We start from the raw sequence: 26,150 nt of genomic DNA on the forward strand, positions 1-26,150 counted from the left end.
ATGTCCCACATTAAGTCTATTAAGTCTCTGGCCGGCTTCACTGCGGTCCTTACTGGACAAACGGTGAGCCCACTGGCAATGATCTTAAATATAAACCCTGTATAAAGAGCAAACATTTACATACAATGTGGCTGAAATTGCATACAGGATAAATGGGGAATAATTAACAATTTTCTGTATAAAAACAAAGTGTACTGTTTATGGCTAAAATATTTAATATTACGGTTAAGTTTGTTCCACTTAAAAAAACAATGCACTTTATGCATTTTAAATGCCCTGAGCACCCATGCAGGTGTTTTCACTTACTCCTAATTTTTTAATATACAGTATATTGTGTTTAGTTAACTTAGCATGGCTTTAACGCCCTGTCTCAAATCTAGTTCCACATTCCAGAGTTTAGCAGTGACACTCTGTCTTACATTGTTGAATGCTGACAGAAACCTGACAGTGAGGAGTTGTCGGAGGAGGTACCAATCGTCGAGGTGATCCTGGCTGACATCGACTCCCTGGTGCCCACTCACGATGAAGCCGGCCGGCCCATAGCCGAATGGAAACGACAGGTGATGGTGCGGCAGCTGCAGGTCAGGCTGCAGGACGAGGAGGAACAGAGGAGACAGGTACTCATCTGTGCTGTACATGCTATGTGTGAGTTTGTAGTGCTGTGTGTAATTGTATTGTATGCATGAGCACAAATCTGTGTACATAATCAGATTTGGGTGGATTAGAAGAAGTAGAGACTGGCTAAGTTAGGGGTTCTCAAAGTAGGGGGTGGGCCCACCAGGGTGAGGAACGAAGCTTAAGCAGGACACATGACCAAAGGGGGAAAGTGCATTTAAAGTAGTAAACGTGATTGTTGAAGGAATAATATCCAAATAAAAATGCTCTGATGCTGGCAAGGCTTTCAAGTCTTGTGAAAGAATAATTTCTACATACAGCCTAATGAAATGTACAGTAAAATTGCACAGACTCACCACAAAGAAAAAAACAAACAGGTGTCTGTGCTAAGAAGCCACAAAAGAGACACCTTGTACAAACATAATGAGAAACATGCAGAAAAAGAAATGCGGTTCGTAAAGTCCCGTTTTCCATTTTCCTTAGTGTTGATTAAATTAAACTTGTTGAATTGTTTAATTTCTGACTGGTGATCAAATGCTTCCTTTTAAAAATATTTTTAATGTATATAGTTTGTTTCACTCTAAAGTCAAGAGTTAGATGAGAAGAATGATAGCACTCTCGTGTCCATCCGTTCAATATGAAGCTTCCGCTAGCGGCTGGTTAGCTTAGCTTAGCACAAAGGCTATACGTGTACAAAAAACAAGTGTAAAAATTGCGTGTTTAGTTTTTTAGGGAGTTATATTCTGGACTATTTCTTGGCTGGGAGCAATAATTTCCAACCTTGTGATAACGACACAACCTCAGGAAGCCCAGCATATAATACCCATAAGACTGCAACATGTCTTCTTATCAAACTCTTAATCACCAAAATGTGAAATTATTCCTTTAACAAAATCATCTCTCAGGATTGTTTGCAAAAATCTCTTTTCGTCCCTCTAACAGGACATGACTAATGGCTACAGACCAGTGGATGGCTGGAAGTACTCCAGCGCCCACAACGCAGTCTTGGGACCCTTTGGTGAGCTCCTAACAGAGGATGACCTGGTCTACCTGCAGCAGCAGATCGAGGCTGTTTCACTGCAGAAGCGCTGCCAGGCCTATGAGCTGGAGCTGACCAGGCTGACGGAGGAGCTGAGATCGATTTTACCTGATCCAATCGTGAACATCTCCCTTAACAAAGAGGTCCTACAACAGATGGATGCGGAGGGGAAAATGCAACTGACTTTGCCGGTGTGGTGCCATCGTGTCTCTGAGATTGTTAAGAGTATGTCTCTGCTGGTAGCGAATCTGACCCAAACCACAGAAGAAGGGGTGAGAAGAGGGTAATGGATGGCATGATGGAGGAGATGAAGAGTTTGCCGGGGTTAAGGAATAGTTTAGGGATTGATGTAGGTCAGGGATTGGTGCAAGAGGACCAAAAGACAGTGCCAGCACATGGTGAGACCTCTAGTGGATGTAAGATTCCACACGTAGGGATGGCATCAGCTTTTAGCCATCGTCTGGAGACTAACACCTACAGCAGAGCACAGAGGGAGAAGGTGGAGAGGGAGATCCAACAGTCTGGGGTGTCGGTCAAAAATCTCAGATCCAACTTTGAAGGTCAGATTGGTGGAATTTATCCCTTTGCTGGGGTTGTGAAAGGAGGCCATGTAGTGTTCAGAGGTTCAGGAGTAAACAACCAAAACACCAACACAGGCCTCAGCTGTGAGGTGAGCAACTGTGATCCTCCTAAAAAACTTACACCTGTGATGGAGACTACCAGCCTGAGGAAAGAGAGAATAGTGGTGCTGTTCCTGAGCCACTGGAAGAAATCTGCATATGCTATTTCAGTGAGGGCAGAGAGGCAGAGACGGGGACAGGAAGCAGTGTCAGGGAGAGTGACAGCTGCATCGCCCCCACAGAAAATCAACTCCATGTTTCAATTCTGCCAACAACGACAAGCTGTGGACAAGATGCTAAACTCCTGGAGGAATAAACTAGAACACAAAGATGTGCAAAAGTCCTGTTTGTCCTCTAACTTCTCACAAAATCCACCACCTCAAGCAACCCACTCGCCAGAGCAATTCCTGCCAGAAGTGGGTGGTGTTGCATTGAGCCACGATAGCTTGACCCTTGACCTCTTCATGCTGGGATACTTCCACATCTTAGAGCAAGATCTGTCACCCGAGGAGAGGAAGATGAGGCACCTCCTGTGCTTCGAGGTCTTTGATCACGTCGGCAGTTTCTCCTGGGAGTTGGTGAGGGACTTCCACAAGGCTGTTCTACAGGAAATCCAGGCTGGGAGGCGACAGTGGAGCGACGGCTTTGAGGACATCAAAGTTCGCTTCTTTGGGGACTCGAACCATGCCACTGTCCATCGCCATCATCATCGTCATTACTTTTGTCAGATTCTAGACTTGTACCCAAAGTTATAGTTCAAACTGCTACTCCAGATGAGTGTGGCAGCGACACAGACTTCTCCTGTTTCATGAACGAAGACATTTGTAAATATATTGACCGCAGCTTTGCTTTTTGGAAAGAGAAGGAAGCAGAGCTGTTTGATTTCGAACATTAGCATTAATGTTAAATATGACATTTTTGCACCAAACTATGACATTTTGTGTTTTTATTTTGGTTAACTGACCGTAGGTGAATAAAATTCTGTTGAGGCATTATTATACTGTTGCATTATTGATGCAATATTATTGCAAACGTAATTTGTAATTACAGTTAGTTTGTTTACATCCCAGTCACTGAAACACGAACGCCTCCACACCCATTTTTTGCACAAAATGATACGATTTCAATTTTAAAAGATTTCTGTAATCAGACAGCAGGACCACAGTAAACAGTTTATACACTTCGATGGCTGTATTAAGCTGGTAAAATCTCAGAGGATTCTTATAAATTGTCATTGCCACTTAAAGGGGCACTCCACTGATTTTACTTGTCAATTTGCTAATCATGTCAGGTCAAGTACTATGACAGCTGTATGATGTGCTAGCTGAAGTAATCATGGGTTGGACTGCATTACAAACCCAGGGTATGGAGACATAGTTTGGGGCAATCTTTTGTTACAATTGCTCACTTTGTACATCAAGGCATTAAGGAATCGAAATAATAACAGAAAATTGGTAGAAATATAAGAAATGTAAAAAGAGTGTATATATGTGCAGTATTTTACAGTATTAACAAGTGTAATGATGAATACTAGTAATGAATAAATAGTGTAATAATAATGAGTACTGGTAGTGGTGGACTGGATTAGAAATCCTTAAAAACTACAGTATTGTGACAGAGTAAACCAAAGTATTAAAACAGAATATTGCACATTAGGGATTAGAAGAGAGAATATTGCACAGATGTCAAGTGTTGCACTACAAAGTCCAGTTTAGTGACTTATCGATTAACTAATCATTTCATCTCTAATTTTACACACTTTATATAGCGGAGGGCATTTTCATTAATGATGCATCGTATTTTTATATTGTATCTTAAAAATGGGGTAGGGGTAGAAGTAGTACAAGTTTATTTGAGTAAATGTACTGTGTTAGTTTTACCTAAACATTTATTTACCTATTCATGGCATAGAAATAAAAAAGACTTACTTTTGTTTCAGTTCTAATAGAAAGGTGACGGATTCGAAATAGGTGAGGTCGCGCAGGCGCACAAGCTCCCTAAACTAACAGGAGGATGCTGAGCTGCATTCCCATCATTCTGTGAGGAGAGGAGGATCCCCCTGCGCACCCACAACGGAGGAGACACCGAGCGATAAGAACATATAAAATAATCCAAGTTGAGCTTTTATCTGCCACCATGTCAGCTGGAGGAGATTTGGGGAACCCCCTGAGGAAATTTAAACTCGTATTTTTGGGAGAGCAGAGCGGTGAGTCAATTTTTGGGGAGGTTTGGGTCGTCCTCCCCTAATGCCAAACATGCCTATATGTTGAAGGCCATGTATGTAATCCTTGTTGATTTTGAAAGTTGTGGCTGAATCTAGAGGATGTGTTGGCTGCCTTTGGTTCATTTGACGCCTCTCGGCACAATCTGTGACTGTAGACAATTTGATTAAGCCATGAAGAAAAAAAAGAGAAAGACGGAAAAAACAACGCCTGCTTATAAATTGCGGCCTTGGATTAAATATAACCATTATGATCACAAAAAAAAGCTGCTAATTGTAAGTTGAATATCCACGAGGAACGTTTTGTCGCAAATTGTCATACGCACCATAGCAGACGATGTGAATTCGGATGTTTTGATGTGCTGCAGTGACCGACAAATATGCTCAGCTTGTTTTCAGATAACGGGTTTATTTCACTCACATCGTTTATTTTTCCCAATAACAATCTTTTATTCTAGTACATGACAGTGTCTTAATAGGCCTATTTCTTTTCCCACCATTCCTGGGTTTTTTTTAAATAGAGAATATAATAAACAGTCCCCCATGTGTCAGTTCGGGACACACCCTAGGCTGGCGATGTCTATAGCATCTCTAAACCTCGCAGTCTCTAGTTCGGTTCCATAAATAATCAAATATAAACGGGGCTTGACAGCGCCACAACATTATACTATTTATTCAATAATCCGTCTATTCAGGGTGGGAATGGCTGTGTGTGTAATTTCATGTGATGGCACAAATTCGGGATGAGCTGATCGATAATGGTTTAGCGCTGTGAAGCTGCAGCTGTTCAGACATCAGACATCCAGAGTGGGTGCAGAGGAGCATATATCCCATAAAATACAGCAGCACGATACACATAATTAGGCCTAATTTGACAACAGCTTGACCCGTGTTTGTGTCTTGCACTGTGATGCGTATGTGTGTGTGTGTGTGTGTGTGTGTGTGTATTAGCGCGCTGCATTTCTATGAGAGGGTTGTATGTCGACTACAAGCCTCCCTGTGTGTTTGTGTGGCCTGTACTGCAATGTTGCTGTCCATGGTGCTGAATCGAGGCCTGCTGTGGCCACTGCCCATCATCGCTGGCTTCAGGACTTAATGCTGCCTGCATTAGAGGACTCTACATGAGAGCCCAGGACCAGTCCTGGCCTCCTCTGTAGATCTGATGTAAAATGGTGCTAAAGATTGGAGCTGGGTGGGATGTAAATAAAAATTGAGCTCACTAGGCTTGATCCTCTGAGAAGACACCATTCAGCTTATGAAGGCAGCTAAATATTGTTTTAAACCTGTCTATCGGACTTGTGCATTTATGGACACAACTTTTGTTTTCCTAATTGTTCAAAGTCCATTTCTATATATTTTGAATTCCTGATCTTTCTCTATAAAACATAAAATGTACAGTACTTGGTTACTTACTTTATAATGAAATGTATTTTTTTTTTGTCTCAGAAGGGGGAAAATTATGAATTTGGGGTTATCCCTTGATTAATTATCACTGATGTTTGCATTACAGATATTAACTTTAGAAAAGCCTAATTGTGGGTATATTTTTAAGATTCGTTGGACCATTTTTGTTCAAATATGGAAATGTTTTCTTGTGAGAACAGTTGTGGAGGGTATGCTTAATTATCAGGCACATTTTGTTCCAAGGTACATGAGCTGCCTTACTGGTTTTCATTTCATTTTGATATTTACTGTCATTTTGTCACATTGAGGAACCCAGTGGACCCCAATTTTCATGTAATTATGTTATGATTCTGTTGTGTATTCACTATTTCCATGTGTTTGGATGTTTTTTATGATCTGAACTACCACCAAACTTAAATGAACCTATCTGCTCTCTCTTCCAGTGGGGAAAACATCTCTCATCACTAGATTCATGTATGACAGTTTTGACAACACATATCAGGTGAGACTCGGACCAGATCCAGAACCAAAAAGATCAGAAAACATAGAAACTTATTTAGAAAAATTTATTGCATGATACGACGACTGGCTGTGGTCAATATGTGAGGAGCTCTCCTTGTATAAACTCTATTACCACTGGGTCGAAGACATATTTTATAAACAATGTCACTAATTGTCCTCCAGTGTTAGATCTGAGTATATGGAAATGGGACTAATCATACTGTAGGTCTACAGTACAATATATTATGCCTTCTCTGGTATAATAGTGACTGATTAAATAATGAATAATATTACAATGAAAGCTTTTTAGCCAAAAATGCCTGTTTGATATACAAATTACAATCAGGTTCCATGTAAAATAAGTTTGCATAAATATCCTAATTTGTTGTTTTCAATGCAGTTATCAGAAGGAAATGTTAGTACAGCTCTTAAAAAGAGAATAGAGATGATTTTTTCCATTGCCTCCCACAGAAGTTAGGTACACAACAAGTCTGAATGATTGAGCCCTGAGGGATATAAAAATGCAATTAGTTTTTTAGTCTAATTCAATTTCGGTGCCTTTTTATTATCTTAACAGTGTTTTGTATTTTCCTTAATTTAGGCAACAGTCAATCTGCTAGACTTTTAAAGTCTTATTCTGATTACCTTTCCCCTCTTTTGTTCTTTCTCCACCACAGGCGACCATTGGAATAGACTTCCTATCAAAGACAATGTACCTGGAAGACCGAACAGTAGGAAGCCTTGATTGTCATTTAAAATTCACATGTAGATACACATGTAAAGATGAATGAATGTGTTTGTACTCATTTTAGCCAGTCAACATCCTGTGTAAGAAATGCCCCGATTTCCACTCTGTTTTCACTAATCCTTGATTTGATTTGCTTAATTACTGCTCTCTTAACAGACTAACACGATTATCCTAAGGTTATTTCTGCTAGTAAAAGCTTTGGCAAGTTGGCTTCTCTAGCCTTAAGAAGTTTAAACCTTTCCAATGGATTAGCTAGTATTAATACTATTTCTTTTTCAGGATATTATGCTCTGTCAGCCTGCACACAAGCTGATACTGGCTTATCCCTTTGGATGTGTACTTACAAGGCCTTACATCTGTGTAGGCTGCATGTAGTATGATGGTTAATTTTGAAACATCATCCGTATGTATATGTGTGTGTGCGTGCGTGTGTGAAATGCAGGTAAGGCTGCAGCTGTGGGATACAGCTGGACAGGAGCGTTTCAGGAGCCTCATCCCCAGCTACATACGAGACTCTACAGTAGCTGTGGTCGTCTATGACATTACAAGTGAGCAGCAATCTGCTAATTGTACTGTTAGTTTTCCTGTACGTTTTGTTCTTCACCAGAAGCACTGGTGCACTGGTGTGGGATTTTAACACAAAAAAGGAGTATAAAACAGGAGTCTGGTCTCCACAGATGTGAATTCATTCCAGCAGACCTGCAAATGGATCGATGATGTCAGGACAGAGAGAGGAAGTGATGTCATCATCATGCTAGTTGGCAACAAAACAGATCTGGAAGAGAAGAGGTGAGTATGTTAGGGATAGTTCATAATCGACTGCAACTCTTAGCTTCAGTTAATGTAGTCTAAGTCATAAAGTCTGTTAACTGAGCAGAAAGCACGTTGCCAAAAGCAACTTGTCAGTGCTGAATAAATTAGCGTTCAACGTCATGAGTCTGGCCTGATTTTTCCTGCAGGCAAATCATGATCGAGGAAGGAGAGCAGAGAGCCAAAGAGCTGAACGTCATGTTCATCGAGACCAGTGCCAAGACCGGCTGCAATGTCAAACAGGTGATCCCTGCAGTTTCACCATATTTCACAGCATTTTGGGTGTCAGCTTCTCTGCCATTTCCTGCGTGCATCCCTCTATGGTGATCGTGTCACCAATGTGAAAAAATAAAATATCTTTGGGAAAATATGTGGAGGAGTGTGGTGGATAGTCTGCAGAAGGGGGATAGTGTGCATATCCAGCCATAATGGGTGCAGGATGAAAGGATAAACTGAACACTGCAAACCTGGAAAAAACATTGCTGGAATTTAAATAAGTGCATTTACTCAAGTACAAATTTGAGGTACTTGTAGTGTTTCCATTTAATGTCATTTTGTGCTTCTACTCAATCCAGAGGGTGATTTTGTACTTTTTTATTCCGCTACATTTATCAGACAGCAAATAGTTACTAGTGATTTTACAAATTTTACAAAGAAAACAGATGTTAGCCTACGTTACAAAATATGATGCGTTGTAATAGATAAAATGGTATATAAATTGTTTAAATAAGCTCAACCTAGACTAACTAAAACAGGAAATGCTTTTTACACTTTATATCAGTAATACTAATATATATACATATTATAGAATAGTAGGACAATTATGGGACAATTTTTCGGCATTGAATACTTTTACTTTTTATATTTTATATATTTCAAATCATTCTGCAGATAAAAAATTTACAAAAGTAACAAATTCACTGCAGGATGTTTTACTTGTAATGGAGTAGTTTTTACAGTGTGGTACTGCTATGTTTACTTACAGTTAATACTTCCCTCCATTGTTGCTCAAAATTGAATAACAAAACATGTCAAGGTTCAAAGTCAGGCAAAAAAAGGACAGCTCCACCTACAATTAGAAGATCTTTACTCTGTTTATAAAAGAAGGGCTGTAGTCTTTACAGGACAAATGTAATTCACATTTTTCAACATTTTCATTTTCAACCCGCCTGCTTTTTCTGTCCTCTCTCTCATGCTCTCGTCTTCCCTCCCCCTCTTTTTCTCCTCTCTGTACATCTTTTTTCACATTTCCTGATCCCTAACTCTCTCTCCTCTCCTCTCATCTCTATCCTCCTTCTTTTTCTCTCCCCCTAGCTGTTTCGTCGAGTTGCAGCAGCCCTACCTGGAATGGAAAGCTTGGACGATGCAAATCCTGAAGGCAGTATCCTTTACAGACACTGTGATTCACTGTGCCGAGATCCAAACAGCCAAGAAATAGGCATCTTATTTTTAATCTCTAAGTGGTAGTTGGCGCTAGTACAAACAGACCGCCCAGCCTACTGTCTATCGAGGCATCAGCCATTAAACCTTTTTTGCTTAATGGAGAGGAAATGCACAGAGCCAGGAAGGTAGTCGGGACGCACAGGTACTGCACCACATAGTGGCTGTCTGGGAAGTGACATCCACTGAGGATGTGTGATGGAGGATGGATGTTTGAAGAAGGTGAGGGAAAAGAGATGTACTCAATAAATGTGAATTAATTCATGAAAAACATTTACAATTTAAAACAGCTTTAGATTATACTAACTCTAACCATTTAGTATGTGAAGGATTTCTCCTTCTTTAAGGGTAATGTCACACAGGGTTTCCTCAGGTGACGTTAGGATCATTTCCTGAGCTAAAGTAAAGCAAAGGTGACAGCCTGTCACTCTCCAAAACAATAAGTCAAACTCCTCCGTCCACTCTCTCTCCTCTCTGTGTGTTTGGTTGATTGACTGACGCAGCTGCCTTGATAAGGCCGAACTCTGTGGTCCATCTGCTACGTATCCCATGGTCAAGATTACAGAGAGAGAGACAGCCTGGCTTGGTTAATTTAGGCAAGCATAGTGGCTTGTTTTGAACCAATATCCAAAAGAATCTTCACACATGTATAAGTGAGTGAACAATAACCTTAATGAAGGATAATTAGTCCCCACCAGGATTTATCCTTCAGATTTGGGTTGTTCTCACTCATGCCATTTTTCTCCCTGCCTGGGCTTTAGTAAATCTTGCTGCTACTAAAGACATATTAGTTTCCTGAAACCTTCTTCATCAATAGGAGTAGCTCACAAGAATGGGTAAGAGGGTAGGGGGTAACAACAGTGTGTTTGAGAGGGACTAGAAACCGTACTGAGTAGTTTTAAATTACCGTCTATTTAAGAGTTAATGGTTACAGTTTTGTAACTACAGGTAGCAATTCAAAAGAAATGTGACAGTATTAACATTGTAAAAAGTTTATTTAATGTGACTAAAAAAATTTTTCACCTTTATTACTATTATTGTGAGATTTATTGTTGCTTGGGAACAAAACAGTAGGATAAGCTGTAAGATGTAAGATCTAGCTGACGGTCAAAACTTCTGTTAAAGAATGAACCAGACTTTTTTGTCCTGTCATATCGTTTGATTATTAAAGGGGAACTCCACCGATTTTACACATCAACGTCTGTTTACAGGTCCTTATGAGACAGTTTCGTCTGAAGACTACAAGTTTGAAAATGAAAAAAGGATTGCTTATTAGGAGCATAAACATATCAGAAACAAATGCATCTGTATTTTATAGGACAACATACAGTGTAAAGAATTTTGTGTCGGCTGTTCTCTGTTTTATGTACAGTGACAGTCAGTATATTATAATTGTAGTAATAGTGAGTATTTCATTTGTACCCTGTATGTACAAAATATTTACACTGTAACATTACTCATTTGACTGTGACTGATATTTGATATACTTTTCCTTAACTGGACAATTCCCAGTGATCGACATCAAGCTGGACAAACCAGCAGAGCCTACTGTCCCCGAGGGCGGGTGCTCATGTTAATGCAGAGCTGAAATCTGACAGCTCCCTTCACACCATAGGCTTGTTGTGTTGCTTACTACTGGTTAGCTTCCAGTTGACTTTTCTAATTGGATATAGGAATGTGGGCCTTGTATCTGATTGGACAAATCAAATGTTATCTTTCAGTCTTGTTCAGTTGTAAAATATTGTATACTTTGTCAATATGTAAGTGACTGGAGGAGAAAAGGGAAAGAAACACAAACAAATGTTGAAATGAAAACGAACAAAAAACAGTTTTGGAAAAAGGACAAAAATGGAATTCTTTTCGCTGTTATGTTTTGTATTTTTTATATATAAAAAGGGAAAGCACCAAAAATGATGCCTACACATAGAAGGAGAAGTAATGGGGAAGTAGGCCATTTTTCTAGATGGCCGAACACGTCTGAATGTCTGCAGCACGCATGCACGCTGATCTGATCTTTGACCTTTGACCTTTGGCCTGCCCTCCAGGGTCTCCGCACTCTGGACGGAGGTTGACTATCTTAGAATGTTTTATAGCATCTCTCTAGCATCTCATGACAAAATGTATCTCATTTGATATTCCCACAAGAGTCAACTTCCAGTAGGTTCACCTAACAGTAGCTGTGAAAATGTGGCACTCTATCTCTCTATGGGTTTAACTTTTATAGAACAAACTGTACTGTGGTTTAAAAAAAAAAAAAGAAGAAATAAAAACACAACTTAATATCACAACTCCCCTTCCCTCTAACCACTACTCTCCTTTTCCTCCTTTCCTCTAACCCTCTCTCCTTCCAGTCTCCCCATCCCTCCATCCCGGTAATACACATGTAACGATCCACTGTAATGCACTGCACTGCACTGTATATAATAATGTAATATGTATGTTGTGAACGTCCTTCTGTAGAAGTGGTCCTTGTTCACCAGTATGAATAATGTAATAATGTTTAATGATTAATAAATTACAAATTAAAGGGCTTCACTCTCCTAACCATCAACATCTACCTGGTAGCAAAATGGTCTACTCTATTTAATCTTACTGACTGAATCTTTATATACAGTCTAAGAATGTTAATTCTTACACACAGTTTTACATCCCTTAGCATTTACAATCAAAAAAGAGGGCAGGTTTTGGTATAATGTTACATAAGGGTTTGGAGTGAAATGGTTACGCTTATCCATTTTAGTACAGTAATGTTGTGTACAGTAATTTAGTGTAATCCATGACATAGGCTATACTTTCATAAGGAGTATGTTTATAACTGTCTTCACACCTCATTTTTAAAACATATAAGTTAGCTAATGTTAGTAAAATGAGGCATAACCCACAGAGCATCCTGCTGCTTAGTATGGCTAATGTTAGCTTGTGCCACACATTAGCCGAGCTGCTTTCTTGAAATAAAAAGAGAAAGCATGCTGGTGGAGCTTTTTCTTTTTACATTACTTTTCTTTGTGCTGCTTGGTGACCCACATTTAAATTACGTTTACATCACAAAGAGCTTAACATTTTTAGTTGCTAGGCTAGCCTCAACTGAAATCTAATAAGTCAACTCAGAGTATAGTTTGACATTTGCATGTCTTTTGTTTAATGAAAGACAAATACTAAAAAGAATATTTAACATTTTGGGAAGTACATTGTCTTGCTTTTCTTGCAAAGAGTTAGATGAGGAGGTCCTTAACACTGTCTGTTTAATGAAGCTTTAGCCTCAGATGATAAGCTTCATTAAACAGAGGGAAACAGCAAGCCTGGCTCTCTTCAAAGGTAACCTCTCTCTAAACCTCTGCTGCCAAACAAAAATGTGCCACCAACCTGGGTTGGCCAAAACTGGGTAAGGCTACTGCAGACTGTCTACAGATAATAGCTTTTCTCTATAGTAGCAAGCAATTCATAAGAAATCCTTAAACATAAAAGGGTTGCATTATGTTGCAAGAGGTTCTTTGACTTGGGGGAGAGAACCCTGTGGTTCTTTGTTAAACCTTTTTATGCCATACTGGACTGACAAAGAGTAGCCCAATCATAGCCTAAAACATGCCCAATCATCATAAAAGTCCCTCCAGTCTTCTGTGTTATCAGGGCAAACTCAAAACTACAGTTACAATAATGAAGAAATGGTAATAAAAAAAACTTACAACAACATAAAAGTATTTCAAATAATGTTACATAAGATTTAATGTGTAACTCATATGACATATTTCATCTTTTACAGGTCTTTAATCACAAATCTATGACAAAATAATAATTGGAAAAGTTTCAACTTAAAATGATAATCAACCAAAATGACATTTGGTTGATGGTCACCAGTTTTTTGTCACTCCGTGTCGAGCTGAGCCTACTGAACTCAGTGTCCTGTCAACTCAATGATACTACTTGGATCTGTGGAGGTGAGGATTTATTGGAATATATAGTTTTCGTTGGTGGAAATGGCCCAAAGTGTACAAAAAGTAGCCCAAATGATGACACCTGTCCCAAACAGTTTCCAAATGGGCAGAAAAGGCTTTTAAAGAGATATTTTAAGAAAAGAGTGGATTCTAACAGCATCTGAGGAAAATGGGCTGAGAACTTAGAAATAAACAAACCTTTCAATCAATCTTTCAATCAGTGAATTGTTTACAGAGTTAATTTTCTCCTGCCTGTTGTCATTATTGTCGCACTAATCCTGAGCTCCCTGTGGTGTCTGAAAACCTGATAGTTAAGGGGAAGTTGAGGTGGAAAGAACCTTTTAAAAAGGAAACTGTCACTGTGACGAGTCAGGTCGCTTACTCTTAGCTCTCCTGATGTAAGAGGACAGGTATTCCCCTAGATGGACAGCATGTCATTCGATCCCCCTGAGGGTCAACAGGCAGACGGAGACAGTTAGTGCTGTTAGTGGACAGATGAACGAGGGTGGCCTCACTAGAAGGGTGAAAACCTTCAATGCTGAGTTTCTGAAGATCTCAGCCAATCAGAATTAATTTTATCAGTGTTGCTCATATGCATGATTGTAGATAATGACATATACTATATACGTACATAGATTCAAAGCCGACACATTGGGTTGTATTTTTTTAAAAAGACAAAAAAAGATTTCCCACATATCAGTCGGCATGAAACACAAGTACAATATTTCCTTCCCTAAGAAGGACACACCTCTTCCATCCAAAATACATTGTTATGTATGATCTCAAGTCCGAGTCACTTTAGATCTCATTTACACACAAAGCAGATCATGTCCAGAGTGACAGCTTTTAGGGACACAGACCTTCGCTCCCTGCTAAGGGAGTTGCGGACTGATATTGCTATGGCTGTAGACGACCCTTTCCCTCTCGTCTATGGTTTGGCAGACAAAAACATCATCACTGACCAATTACTAAAGGTAAGAAAGAAACTATTGTATCTATCTATCTATCTTGATTGGAAATGTCAGCAGTTTTCACTTGTTTTTCCATTTTAATTACAAGCGTCTTGCATTTTGTTCAGCCATCAAACACTGAAAACATACTGACACAAGGTCATAACAAATTGATAAATGTATTTAATTATTCCCTTGTTGTCCTCAACGTAATTCCAATTAATTTGACATAGATCTGTCCCATCTGGAGGCATTGTTGCTCATTTCCATTTAATCCTGAACTTTTTAGATTATAAAATGTATTTGCAGGAATATACCGTTCTATTGAGACTGCAGAGTTAATGTAACTCTTGCTGTTTTTATAGGACACTCTGGAGAAGGAAGGCCGAGAAGGGATCCACAAGGCCACATATTCGCTCCTGTCCTGGGTCCTGGAGCAGAGCAGATCCACCATCCAGGCTTTCTGGAGCAACTTGTCCAAAGACTACAACCTGGACAGCTACCCCAAGCTGCGGTCACTGCTCACTAACCTGCACTCGAGTATGTAACGCTCAAGGTTCACCAAAATATTTGTCCAATGTTTGTAGTAGGTTTGTCTGTTTATTCTGGGAAGGGTAGTGTCCATTGTATATATCCTTATATATAGGTAATCTCTTATTTAATTGACTTTTCAACAAAGTTGATTGTAAAAAAAATCTACTACTAAAGTCAGGTAAAGCACATATAATATCTGGAAACCAGCAGAAGAACCTACATGGTACAGAAATCTACAAATTGATAATCTTTAGCATGACACATTAGTGTGTTGTGAGATCAAGAGCAGACTGAGATTTAATTTCAAAATAGAACTGTTGTTATTTTAAATATGTTACAGAAGTAGTAGAAGTAGAAGCTAGTATTACCTGTCCCAGTCCTTGTCTATCAGTTCTTCATCTACAACTTCAACGATTTAGAGCTATTTGTTATTTGCTGACATTTTGTTGACAGAGCGGGATGCTGCAGGCTCTAGAAGTGAGAAGAGATCCTCTGGAGGCAACAAAACACCTCAAATCAAGAAGAGGAGCCACGAAGACAGAGGGACCAATTCACACAATAAGCATCCACAGTATCATGCCAAGACAAGCAATGGACCAGGTTATGTTTTCCATAATAAATCTCTTTGGACTCTGTCTTCTAACAATATTAAAGTGGCCACTGCGGCTCATTCAGAGATATTTTTGCACTGTCTAAATAAATAATAATAATATAATAATAAAAAAATAATAATAATAATAAAACAACTTATTTGAGGATTAGAATGTGTTGTTCTATGTTTTTTTCCAGGGGGTAAAGTGAGACTGTACAGAGTGAAGACTGAAGCTCCAGCCCCCCAGCTACCACCTGGAAATAGTAATCAATCATATGTTAAAATATATACAGACTACACTCTAATACTGCAGACACGTTTAACAATTGTTCTGTCACAGGTGTTCAGGTGCAGTCCTCCTCGGTCCAGAGACCAGTCGCCCTGTCTTCCTCCTCCTCTGCCGCCTCAACTGAGCCGCCAGTCAGCCATGAAGCCAGAGAGAAGATCCGTATCAAGCAGGTGGTTGGCTCAGATAGTAAGCCACTGGGTGGGTATCTGTGTAATATAGGAATTAGAGCTTGTCCTTTATGAAAAGTATTTTAAAAGTCTTTGTTATTCAACAGGAACTGCCAGAAAGTGTATAAAAGTTGTTGGGGACTTTCACTCTTGTGGTCAGTCAGAGATAAATGGAGAGTCCAAATCCAAAGCTGCTGAGAACACATTTCACCACAAGGTGGAGACAACCACAGGCATGGTAGAGGTTCCACTCATTCACAGTTACACCTCATTCCTTTTGAATTTGTGTAAATTTGTACATGTTCATATTTATATGTTCTGTATCTCTGAGTGTGCAGGTTCACTATAATGATGATGAGTGTGCAGTGTGTAGGGACGGAGGGGAGCTGATTTGTTGTGATGGCTGTCCTCGAGCTTTTCATCTGACCTGCCTCGACCCTCCACTCACATCTATACCAAGGTGAAAAATGAAAGCTTTAAATCCCTGTCTGTCTGTCTGTCTTTCTACCTATCTGTGTGTAATTTTTTCAATATGTTAGCATGCTTGTCTGTTATGGGGCACTTTATTATTTAAACTGTTGCTTGAAAAGAATTACATTTTTAAACTGTAGTGGACCTTGGCAGTGTGAGCGGTGCTCTGGCAACACAGTAAAAAGAGAGAAACCCCAACTACCTTTACAAGTAAGTGTCTGAAGATATATCATTACAAAAGGAAATGTACATATATTATACAAATTGTATGTTTTGTTTTGTTTTTTATGTGAAAATCTCTGCATGTCATGATCAAATCATTTCAGATTATAATAGCTACTTTGATGATTGATCTATGATTTACCGGAGTTACAATGGTGACTGGTTAATAATCTGCTTCCTGAAGAAAACCTCACCTTTCCAGTTATTTTCATGTCTATAACTGTAAATGCTGGCAGACGTCGCTCCCCTCCTCTTTAAATCCTCATGATCTGACAATTTGAACAGTCAAGTCTGAAAAGCTGAGTTCTTGTCATGATATAGTCCTAATCTTTTTATATCACACAGCCGCTCATTGCCCAGCCTCAGCAAACAAACACGAGCAGCAGTAATTCCATCTCCTCCGTCTCCTTCTTCTCCTCGCTGTCAGCCTCGTCCCTCACCAGTGCCACGGCTTCTATGAACGGGCCCAGTGGCAGACATCAGGTAGAGACTTGATGCTTGGTGCAGCCTTTATTTTATTCCATTTGCACCTGTTTTTTTATCTCCAATTTTGTGGCACTGGTTGAATGAAAGCTTCGCTTTTTTTGCTCATTTTTCATTTTGTGTCACTGCTTCTTGCTGCTAAAATATATAAAATGTGTTTCCAGTGCTCAGGTGGAGAGATGGTCAACTTGAGGGAGGTGTGTGGCGTTTGTCATTTAGCAGGAGCAGACCTGACTCACTGCCTCCAGTGTTTTAAGTATTTCCACGCACACTGCCACTTCTCCAAGTAAGACGTCCACTGCCCACTTCTCCTTCCACTGTATTATCTGGTGTTAGACTCATAATGAGACATCATCAGGAGATGACATGTATATACTTCCCATTTAACTTCACAAATCCTAACATCAGCTTCAGTGTGCACATATTTTGAAGAACTTCCTGTTGACATTAGTATTGATCACCAATGTGCATTAAGGGTATGTGCTTACGGTGGTCATATCTAGCTAATGGTGACTAATGGGTTGTAATTGGACAGCAGCAGCAGGGTATAATGTATACTGTGGAGATCAATGATTTTACAGAATGCTACCAGAGATTCAGATGACAAATGAAACCTTGGTAAATACATGTGATGATCTCTGTGTGTTCAATTTATGAGAAATCTCTGTGTGCTTTTTGCGTGTTGTCACATGATACAAAAAGAAAATCATTGGATAATATGTTTTACATAGATGTTCCATCTAAACAGTTTAGTTTACCATCTGAAGTGGTCTGAACCTCTTCCTCTGTAATCCTTTTGAGTGTTGGGAGGAACGTATCGATTGACAGTAACATTACACACCACAGAAAACTCACAGTATCCCTTGTGTTTGCTATAGAGGGAGATCCATATGCTTGTCCTGCTCCAGGCCCTGGGGCAGCTCTGCAGAGAAGGAGACTGATCCTTACAGGTGTGTCTGCACATCTGTGTACAAAAAGGACATGTTTAAATAGAGATACATCATATATACATCTTGATTTTCTGAATATGATGGAGTGTAATCCTTGTAATCTCTCCTGGGTGTGTGTGTGTGGGGTGTGTGTGTGTGTGTGTAACCAGATCGCCCCAGTGGTTCAAAATATACTCAGTCATGATCAGAGCTCCTCTGTCCCTGAGCCCATTCTCCATAAAGATGAACTGGACTCCATCCTGGGAGATGTGAGTGGGGCTCAGTTACATATGTCGATACCACACATGTAGACAAATATGAGTAAAAAAGACCATGTCAGACACAAATCGCAGCACTTCTTACGACACATACAAGGTATGAGTTGTCACCGTAAATGCAGCCTTGAGGTCCAAACAAGTGATGTGTCATGATGCTGTTTGTGTTGTAGTTCTAGTTTTTTACGAGATGTCCGGCTATGCTGAACAGTAGTAGTGTTTATGTTTCATTTTATTTGTTTGCACATTCATTTATTAATTGTTATATACATATTTGTACATATAATCAGGTAGAAATGTTTAAAGTAAACAAAAGCTTGTCCTGGAGAGGTAGGAAGCTAAATGCTCAGGGATAGAAATGCTACTACAAAAAAGAGAAAAAAGAAAAAGAAAAAGAAAGAAGAGAAAAAGTTAAATTAATTTCTTAGGTGTGAAAGTTTTCTAATAATACTAAGGGACCTTGGTATTATGTAATGACCTATAATGTCAATATGTGTTTCTTCACACCTGCTTTCTGGATGTGAAAAAGATTTCGCTCTCAAAGAACAATAAACTCTTAACGAGGTGGACATTTACAATTATGAGGAGTAGACTGATTAGGGTAACTCTACGGCCTCATATTCACCGCATCTGTTGAGTCCTAGAGGAAATGTGTTGAAAATGTTCCCCAAAACTAAAATCATAACCTGATGTAGTAAAACATGATAACTGCAGTAATAATCTGATTTTTGCTGTGAGAGATCATCGTTGTTACTGACATCATACGCATTTGCCAAATGATGTCACAAGGACTCAGCCTTTTGTGCAACAATTGATCCTTTTCCTCTGCTGTCTGTATCTGAGCAGGGCTCCATCGATGGCATCTTGCAGTGGGCTTTCCACAACATCTCTCGGCCTCTTCCAGACTCTCAAGGATGCTACCAGTAACAGACAGACGATCAGCCCTGCACTCATGCATGAGCGTTCAGTTATACATAACCATGATGAAATGACCATAGACAATTAACAGAGATTACTGAATTATTTTTTTGTTTCATGCTGCACCTGCACACATGCTGTAAATGTCTAGGAGTGGTTGATTTTAGATTGAACATGGGATTATTTGGTTTAATATTTCTATATAATAAAAGTAAAAACATTGCATCTTTTTAAACTACAGAATTTAAAAAATGTGTTCAAACATTAGAACTGAACTCATCACAGAGGCTTTTACTCTAAAACACACCATTTTGGTTCACGTTGCATTGGATTGGAATTAAAACTGTGAATTTGTTCAGTTTTTTATAACATTATGCAAAGATGAGTAATGCAAAATGTCTCTACTACTTAGCTTAGCCACATTTCACACCAGCACACAGCAAATTTAAATCAGACACTTAAATCAACTATGTTTTTGAAATGTTTGAGTGTCTATTGTAATGTGTAAATTAGCAGGTCCCTTCTGACTCTCTGTCCCCTGCCCTCTGTGCAATATATATGTACCCTGTTACCTCCATGTTCACATTAAGTCCAATGCATTTAGCAATCCTACGCTGGAATAATTCTTCATTTGTGTTAGTTTGCAGAACTTTTACTGAACACAATTTCATTTAGGAACATGCACCATGTGAGCACTGTATAAACAAAAATAATAAAACTCTTAAAACTAGATTTCGACATCTGTCCTTCTGCAAGACAACGCAGCAAAATTGCAGGATATGTTTTACTTGATACTGAACTTAAGTGGTATAAATTTGCCATTACCAAAACCTATTGATGGGGCCCGAAAGACCTTGGGTTGCCTGCTTTACCTGGTTGGCAATCCAATGTTGCTGTTATGCTTATACCTATTTTTTGTAAGAACAAAGGACATTGTGAAGGTGGAGCATTTTTTGTTTTTTTACAAGACTTCCAAACATCCTCCCGCTCTCACACCATGGCTGAATAGGACTCATTGTGTAGGACGTGTGATCAAAACTGATGAAACGCTGGCAGTGGGCCTTGGCCAAACTTTTCCTAACATTTTTTTAAGGTCATCATTATCCCACCACTGTCACCCTGGAAACCCAGTGATACATAAATGTATTGTCTTAGCAGTGTTTTCATGAGGAAAGTAATTAAAATTAAAATAAAAATAATAAAAATTAAATAAACTTTATGTATACAGCACAAGCAAAGTTTACATGGTTTACATGGTTGAATCTTTACATGGTTGAACCAGGATTAAAATATTTCAGGACTACAATGAGGTAAATACAATCATACTCATTAACAACAACAATAATAATAATAAAAAACAGATAAGACGTGTGGGAAATAAAACAGTGAGCTAGCATTAATACAAAGCTAAAAATATATGACTTGAGAAGTGATTTAAAAGATGTCACTGATTCTGCAGCCTCAGGTTTTCAGGCAGGACATTCAGAGCTGAGGGGTCCAGAGTGCAAAAACCTGATCACCTTTAGTCTTGAAGTATGACCAGCAGCACCCTGCATGAGGATCTGAGGCTGTGCTCCGGCTCATAGCTGGCAGCAATTCAACAAGTATTTGATACACTGCTGATTTTGCAGGTTTTCCTACTTACAAAGCATGTAGAGGTCTGTAATTATTATCATAGGTACACTTCAACTGTGAGAGACGGAATCTAAAACAAAAATCCAAAAAATAAAATTGTATGATTTTGAAATAATTAATTTGCATTTTAATGCATGACCTAAGTATTTGATATATCAGAACTTGACCAGGTTTGGACACACTGCAGCAGGGATTTTGGCCCACTCCTCCATACAGACCTTCTCCAGATCCTTCAGGTTTCGGGGCTGTTGCTGAGCAATACGGACTTTCAGCAAAGATTTTCTATTGGGTTCAGGTCTAGAAACTGGCTAGACCACTCCAGGACCTTGAGATGCTTCTTACGGAGCCACTCTTTAGTTGCCCTGGCTGTGTGTTTCGGGTCGTTGTCATGCTGGAAGACCCAGCCACGACCCATCTTCAATGCTCTGACTGAGGGAAGGGGGTTGTTGGCCAAGATCTCACTATACATGGTCCCATCCATCCTCCCTTCAATACAGTGCAGTCGTCCTGTCCCCTTTGCAGAAATGGTTTCTATTGTAGGTTTGAAAAGCCCAGTCACACCTCTCCCCTACTCCAATGCCATCTTCAAACAGTCACCTTCCCCCTCTGACCTCTCACCTGCACTCAAGATCTGTGAAGAGGACATGAGCCACCTCTTCCAAAAGCAGAAGATCAGGAAGGCTCCTGGACCTGACGGTGTCTCACCATCGTGCCTGAAAATCTGTGCGAACCAGCTGGCCCCCATCTTCACTCAGATCTTCAACAAATCACTGGAGCTGTGAGCTGGAGCTGCTTCAAACGCTCCACAATCATCCCGGTCCCAAAAAAATCCTCCATCTCTGGACTAAATGACTACAGACCTGTCGCCCTGACATCTGTAGTCATGGTCCAAAAAGGACAGGAGTAGACTACAACGGACAGTCAGGACTGCAGAAAAAATAATCGGTGCCAACCTGCCCTCCATTAAGGACTTATACATTTCCAGAGTCAGGAAACGGGCAGAAACATCACTGCAGATCCACCTCACCCCGGACACAACCTGTTCCAGCTCCTCCCCTCTGGTAGGCGCTACAGAGCACTGTACGCCAAAACCAACAGACACAGAAGCGGTTTCTTCCCACAAACCATCACTCTGATGAACAGCTGATTTCTGACTCACAGTGTCAGGAACAATTCCTGTGCAATAACCCAGTAACTCTGTCTCTAATCAGCACCTGTTTACTGGTTTCCACTTATTATTTATTTATTCACCATTCTCTATTTCAGTGCTGTTCATACTATGTCATATTGTATATACTGTATACCAATACACCTACCTCAGGTCATAAGGTCATAGGTCTTATTTATTTTTTGCTCCATCACACTGTGTACATGTGTACATGTATGCATGTATGTGTATGTGTACCTGTATATCATATCCACCTTCAACATGTACATAATGAGAATAGTATACTTTTGCATCCTTTGCACTCTGATCACTGCACTATTTGTCAATATGTCTATTTTGTTTTGTTCATAGTGTCTATATTAGTGTTGTGCATTCAGTAGTTTGTGTCTGATTTTATTTTATTATTATTTTAATATTGTGTTTTATATTATGTATTATTGTATAAGTAAGCACATCGTGAGCAATGTACAATCCTGAGTCAAGCAGGGGGACCTTGCGTGCGCTGCAGGATTTGAATCCATGATGGTGTAGTGTGTTACTAATTTTTTTGTTGAGACTGTGGTCCCAGCTCTCTTCAGGTCATTGACCAGGTCCTGCCGTGTAGTTCTGGGCTGATCCCTCACCTTCCTCATGATCATTGATGCCCCACGAGGTGAGATCTTGCATGGAGCCCCAGACAGAGGGAGATTGACTGTCATCTTGAACTTCTTCCATTTTCTAATAATTGCGCCAACAGTTGTTGCCTTCTCACCAAGCTGCTTGCCTTTTGTCCTGTAGCCCATGTCTACAATTTTATCCCTGATGTCCTTACACAGCTCTCTGGTCTTGGCCATTGTGGAGAGGTTGGAGTCTGTTTGATTGAGTGTGTGGACAGGTGTCTTTTATACAGGTAATGAGTGGAGAACAGGAGGGCTTCTTAAAGAAGAACTAACAGGTCTGTGAGAGCCGGAGTTCTTACTGGTTGGTAGATGATCAAATACTTATGTCATGAAATAAAATGCAAATTAATTATTTAAAAATCATACAATGTGATTTTCTGGATTTTTTTTTTAGATTCCGTCGCTTACAGTTGAAGTGTACCTGATAAAAATGATAAAAATTACAGACCTCTACATGTTTTGTAAGTAGGAAAATCAGCAAAATCAGCAGTGTATCAAATACTTGTTCTCCCCACTGTAACTGAGCTCTAAACCATGAAGCTGGGTTTTGTACCAGCTGAAGGAGTTTTGGCTTCACCCTGAATACAATCAATTACAATAATCTAACCGAGATGGTATAAAAGAATGAATGACCTTCTTGAAAATATATTGAGACGCTCCTCAGTTGATAAAAACATGATTGAACAACTTTTGAAACTTTCACTGTCAAAAATCACACCCAGGTTTCTGGCTGCAGATTTGACATTTGTAGACAGTGAGACAAGATTTTTCTTTATTTTTAAATAGGGATAAACTTTGGAGGAACATAAAAGAATGATTTCAGATTTGTTTTCAATTAGAGAGTTTTGGAACATCCAGCACTTCATTGTCTGACTGACAGGATAACTGATGAAAATTGTTGGAGGAGATAGTTTGAGATGAGGACACAGGCTGTTAAATCTCAGAGGAAATCAGTGTCTCATCATGGCAAATAAACACACACATACACAATTATCTACATTGGGGGGAAAAGAAAACAATGCATACTCCCACATGTGTGCAGAAAGACCTCCTCGCTGTGTGGACATGCAGAAGAATTCACATTCATACATTACACCAGATGGTTTCAGTACGATGAGGTATGCACGCTGAGAAATGCCTCTGTTGAACAGGAATTCATCGAAGACTATCACTTAGATGTGGAATGTTGTTTTTGTCATGGGATTCAAGAGTTTTTGCATGACTGCCAGAGGGATGGAGCCCGGCCAGGCAGCACACAGATTTTTCTCCCCTCGGTATTTGGTTGCCATGGGTCCCAGCGCCTACAGGCCCAAAACAGAGGATGAGAAACATGCGCGTTTCCAGCGTGCGTGTATCTGTGCATGTGTCTCTCTGTTTGTTTATGAATCCACTTTCTAAATGGCTCATGAAACACTCCGCATACTCGAGGACTCTGTGTCCTTGCAGGGGGAAAAAACATCACTGACAGAGAGAAAACTAGTTTTCTTTGCCACATGAGGGAAAAACTCAAAGAATATGTCATGCAATGAGAATAATAAATCTGACAAAAATTGGTGTCTTCAATTTGTGTCCAAATTACAGTCCTAATGATTTTTCTCATTCTCCAGTTCATTCTGGCTGAGGGGGGTATTTTGCATCAAAATAAATCTGATTACATAATTTCCTTTATTGTGCAGGTTTCAATCACGAATCCTGCTTTATTTTCACACAGCTTCCTCCTGGTTCTAGTTGCCACATGAGAGACCACATGGAAAAACTGATAAAACATCCCAACAGCTCTCTCTCTCTTTCTTTTCAAAAGGAAAAAAACACCGCTAGGTGGCATCCATCTGTGCCTGATGCATTAAAACAGTGTCAGTTAAACTTTACAGCATTTCACTGATTCTGAAGCAGCCATCACAGTGTGATAAGAGGAAAGTTTCTTTTTAAAGAAGCGGGAATTAGCTAGATTGCATCAGAACAATGCCACTATTTCCAACCCAAATAAATGATATGGCACAAAACCTATACGGAGCACGAGGAAAATGTACAGTACAGATGAACTTTTGATAATCTGTCTACTTTTGATGGCCTCCTCTGGGGACTTTTGACTACTTTTAAATGTACATTTACTCAAGTACTTCACTTAAGAACAATTCTGAGGTACTCATACCTTACTGTATTTGAGAATTTCCATTGTATGCTTCAGAGGAAAATACTGTACTTTTAACTCCACTACATTTATTTGACAGCTGCAGCTACTAGTTAATTCCACAGATTATCAACATTTTATCTACAAAACATATGATCACCTTTTAAAATATGATGCATTGTTATAGATTAAAATACAGATTTAAATGAACATCACTTCAACCAGATGCAACATTGAAATGCGGCCTGCATGAGTAATAACAATAACATAACACTCTGAAATGGGTCATTCTTGACAGAAGCACGTTTACTTTTGATACTTAGAGAACATATTGCTCCTGATACTTTTGTACTTCTAATAAATAAAATTTTCACTTTCACTTGCAATGGAGTATTTCTACATTCTGGTATTGCACATTTTACTGAAGCTAAAGATACTTTGATACTTCTTCCAACACTGACACAGACCATGCCTGGCACATGGCTCTTTTTCTGTGAACTGCTGCTTCTCACTGATGTCTAGAAATCTCTGATTTAAAAAAATGCAAAATTGTCACTATATCTATTTACATACAAAATCACGAGTTATCTAGTTATCTAGCATTTAGAGGAATCTTACATATAATCACACAGACATTTAGTATGTGCTTCAAAATATGTTATGTCCTAAATAGTACTTTGTTGTGGGCCTGATTTTGCTTATCACTTCTGGTGCTGCATATCTTTTGTCTAATCTTACATATCTTGTTTTCGGACGTTCTGCATTACTTTATGATGTCTAATGAGGCAGAAATGTCACAAAAGCAATCAAGAGTATGAGTGGTATGTCTGTAAGGCCTTGGTCATCATGTCTACACTTTAGACTAATGCTGTTATAAAGATAGTTGGACATTTTAGGAGATATGCCTCGCTTTCTTGCTAAAAGTTAGAAAAGAGGATTGATACCACACTCACATGTATGAAACATGTATGAAGCTACCCCCAGCAGCTGGTTAACTTAGCTTAACACAAAAACTGGAAACAGCTGGCCTGGCTCTGTGCAAAGGTAACACAACCTATCAGCCACTGGCCAAGAAGTAGTCTGGCACATAACCTTCCGAAAGTGTCAAACTATTCCTTTAAATACTTGAATACACCAAAGTTAAATTTGGTAATTGTGAGAGAAAACTGAAAAAACAAACACATTCAACAAGCTAAACATCTCAACATCATCTAAACATCTGAATGCGTACATTCCTCTCTGTTTCATCAAGATAATGAATAACTATTTTTGAATTTATTTTGGGAGTGTTTCTCAGATGACAATTCATGTGTGGGAAGTGAGTGGGCAAGACTTAAAATAATGATATCAGTAAGACTCATAAACACCCAGCTTTCTGTGTCATCACATGGTTAAAT

At 39.3% G+C, this 26,150-nt stretch overlaps 2 protein-coding genes and 1 pseudogene across 2 annotated transcripts; all 3 read left to right on the forward strand.

The window, feature by feature from the left end:
- LOC119902975 lies at window positions 1-3,258 on the forward strand (annotated as a pseudogene).
- A 1,029-nt stretch (window positions 3,259-4,287) lies between these two features.
- rab6bb (RAB6B, member RAS oncogene family b) lies at window positions 4,288-12,366 on the forward strand. Its single transcript, XM_038718051.1, has 8 exons — window positions 4,288-4,480; window positions 6,343-6,401; window positions 7,078-7,131; window positions 7,591-7,696; window positions 7,826-7,937; window positions 8,108-8,201; window positions 9,273-9,339; window positions 10,911-12,366. Exons 1-8 carry the CDS (start codon window positions 4,411-4,413, stop codon window positions 10,973-10,975), a joined length of 627 nt encoding a protein of 208 aa, XP_038573979.1. The 5' UTR covers window positions 4,288-4,410; the 3' UTR covers window positions 10,976-12,366.
- A 1,791-nt stretch (window positions 12,367-14,157) lies between these two features.
- aire (autoimmune regulator) lies at window positions 14,158-19,873 on the forward strand. The gene is made up of 13 exons (XM_038719374.1): window positions 14,158-14,304; window positions 14,646-14,820; window positions 15,268-15,414; window positions 15,604-15,669; window positions 15,747-15,881; window positions 15,970-16,100; window positions 16,183-16,322; window positions 16,474-16,543; window positions 16,916-17,038; window positions 17,203-17,324; window positions 17,917-17,992; window positions 18,138-18,236; window positions 19,089-19,873. The coding sequence occupies exons 1-13, from the start codon at window positions 14,158-14,160 to the stop codon at window positions 19,167-19,169; spliced, it is 1,512 nt and encodes a 503-aa protein (XP_038575302.1). The 3' UTR covers window positions 19,170-19,873.
- The last annotated feature ends 6,277 nt before the right edge of the window (window positions 19,874-26,150 follow it).

The sequence above is a fragment of the Micropterus salmoides genome, unplaced genomic scaffold (genome assembly GCF_014851395.1).
Source record: "Micropterus salmoides isolate LMB-PRFRI ecotype aquatic unplaced genomic scaffold, ASM1485139v1 Ms_hic_scaffold_14, whole genome shotgun sequence".
Taxonomy (NCBI): Eukaryota; Metazoa; Chordata; class Actinopteri; order Centrarchiformes; family Centrarchidae; genus Micropterus; species Micropterus salmoides.

Coding starts and splice junctions, on each gene's coding strand:
- rab6bb (XM_038718051.1), top strand. CDS start 4,411: ATGTCAGCTGGAGGAGATTTGGGGAACCCCCTGAGGAAATTTAAACTC. Junction 4,481..6,342: donor ATTTTTGGGAGAGCAGAGCG/GTGAGTCAATTT, acceptor TCTCTCTTCCAG/TGGGGAAAACATCTCTCATC. Junction 6,402..7,077: donor GTTTTGACAACACATATCAG/GTGAGACTCGGA, acceptor TCTCCACCACAG/GCGACCATTGGAATAGACTT.
- aire (XM_038719374.1), top strand. CDS start 14,158: ATGTCCAGAGTGACAGCTTTTAGGGACACAGACCTTCGCTCCCTGCTA. Junction 15,670..15,746: donor CCAGCTACCACCTGGAAATA/GTAATCAATCAT, acceptor GTTCTGTCACAG/GTGTTCAGGTGCAGTCCTCC. Junction 16,101..16,182: donor TGGAGACAACCACAGGCATG/GTAGAGGTTCCA, acceptor TTTATATGTTCT/GTATCTCTGAGTGTGCAGGT.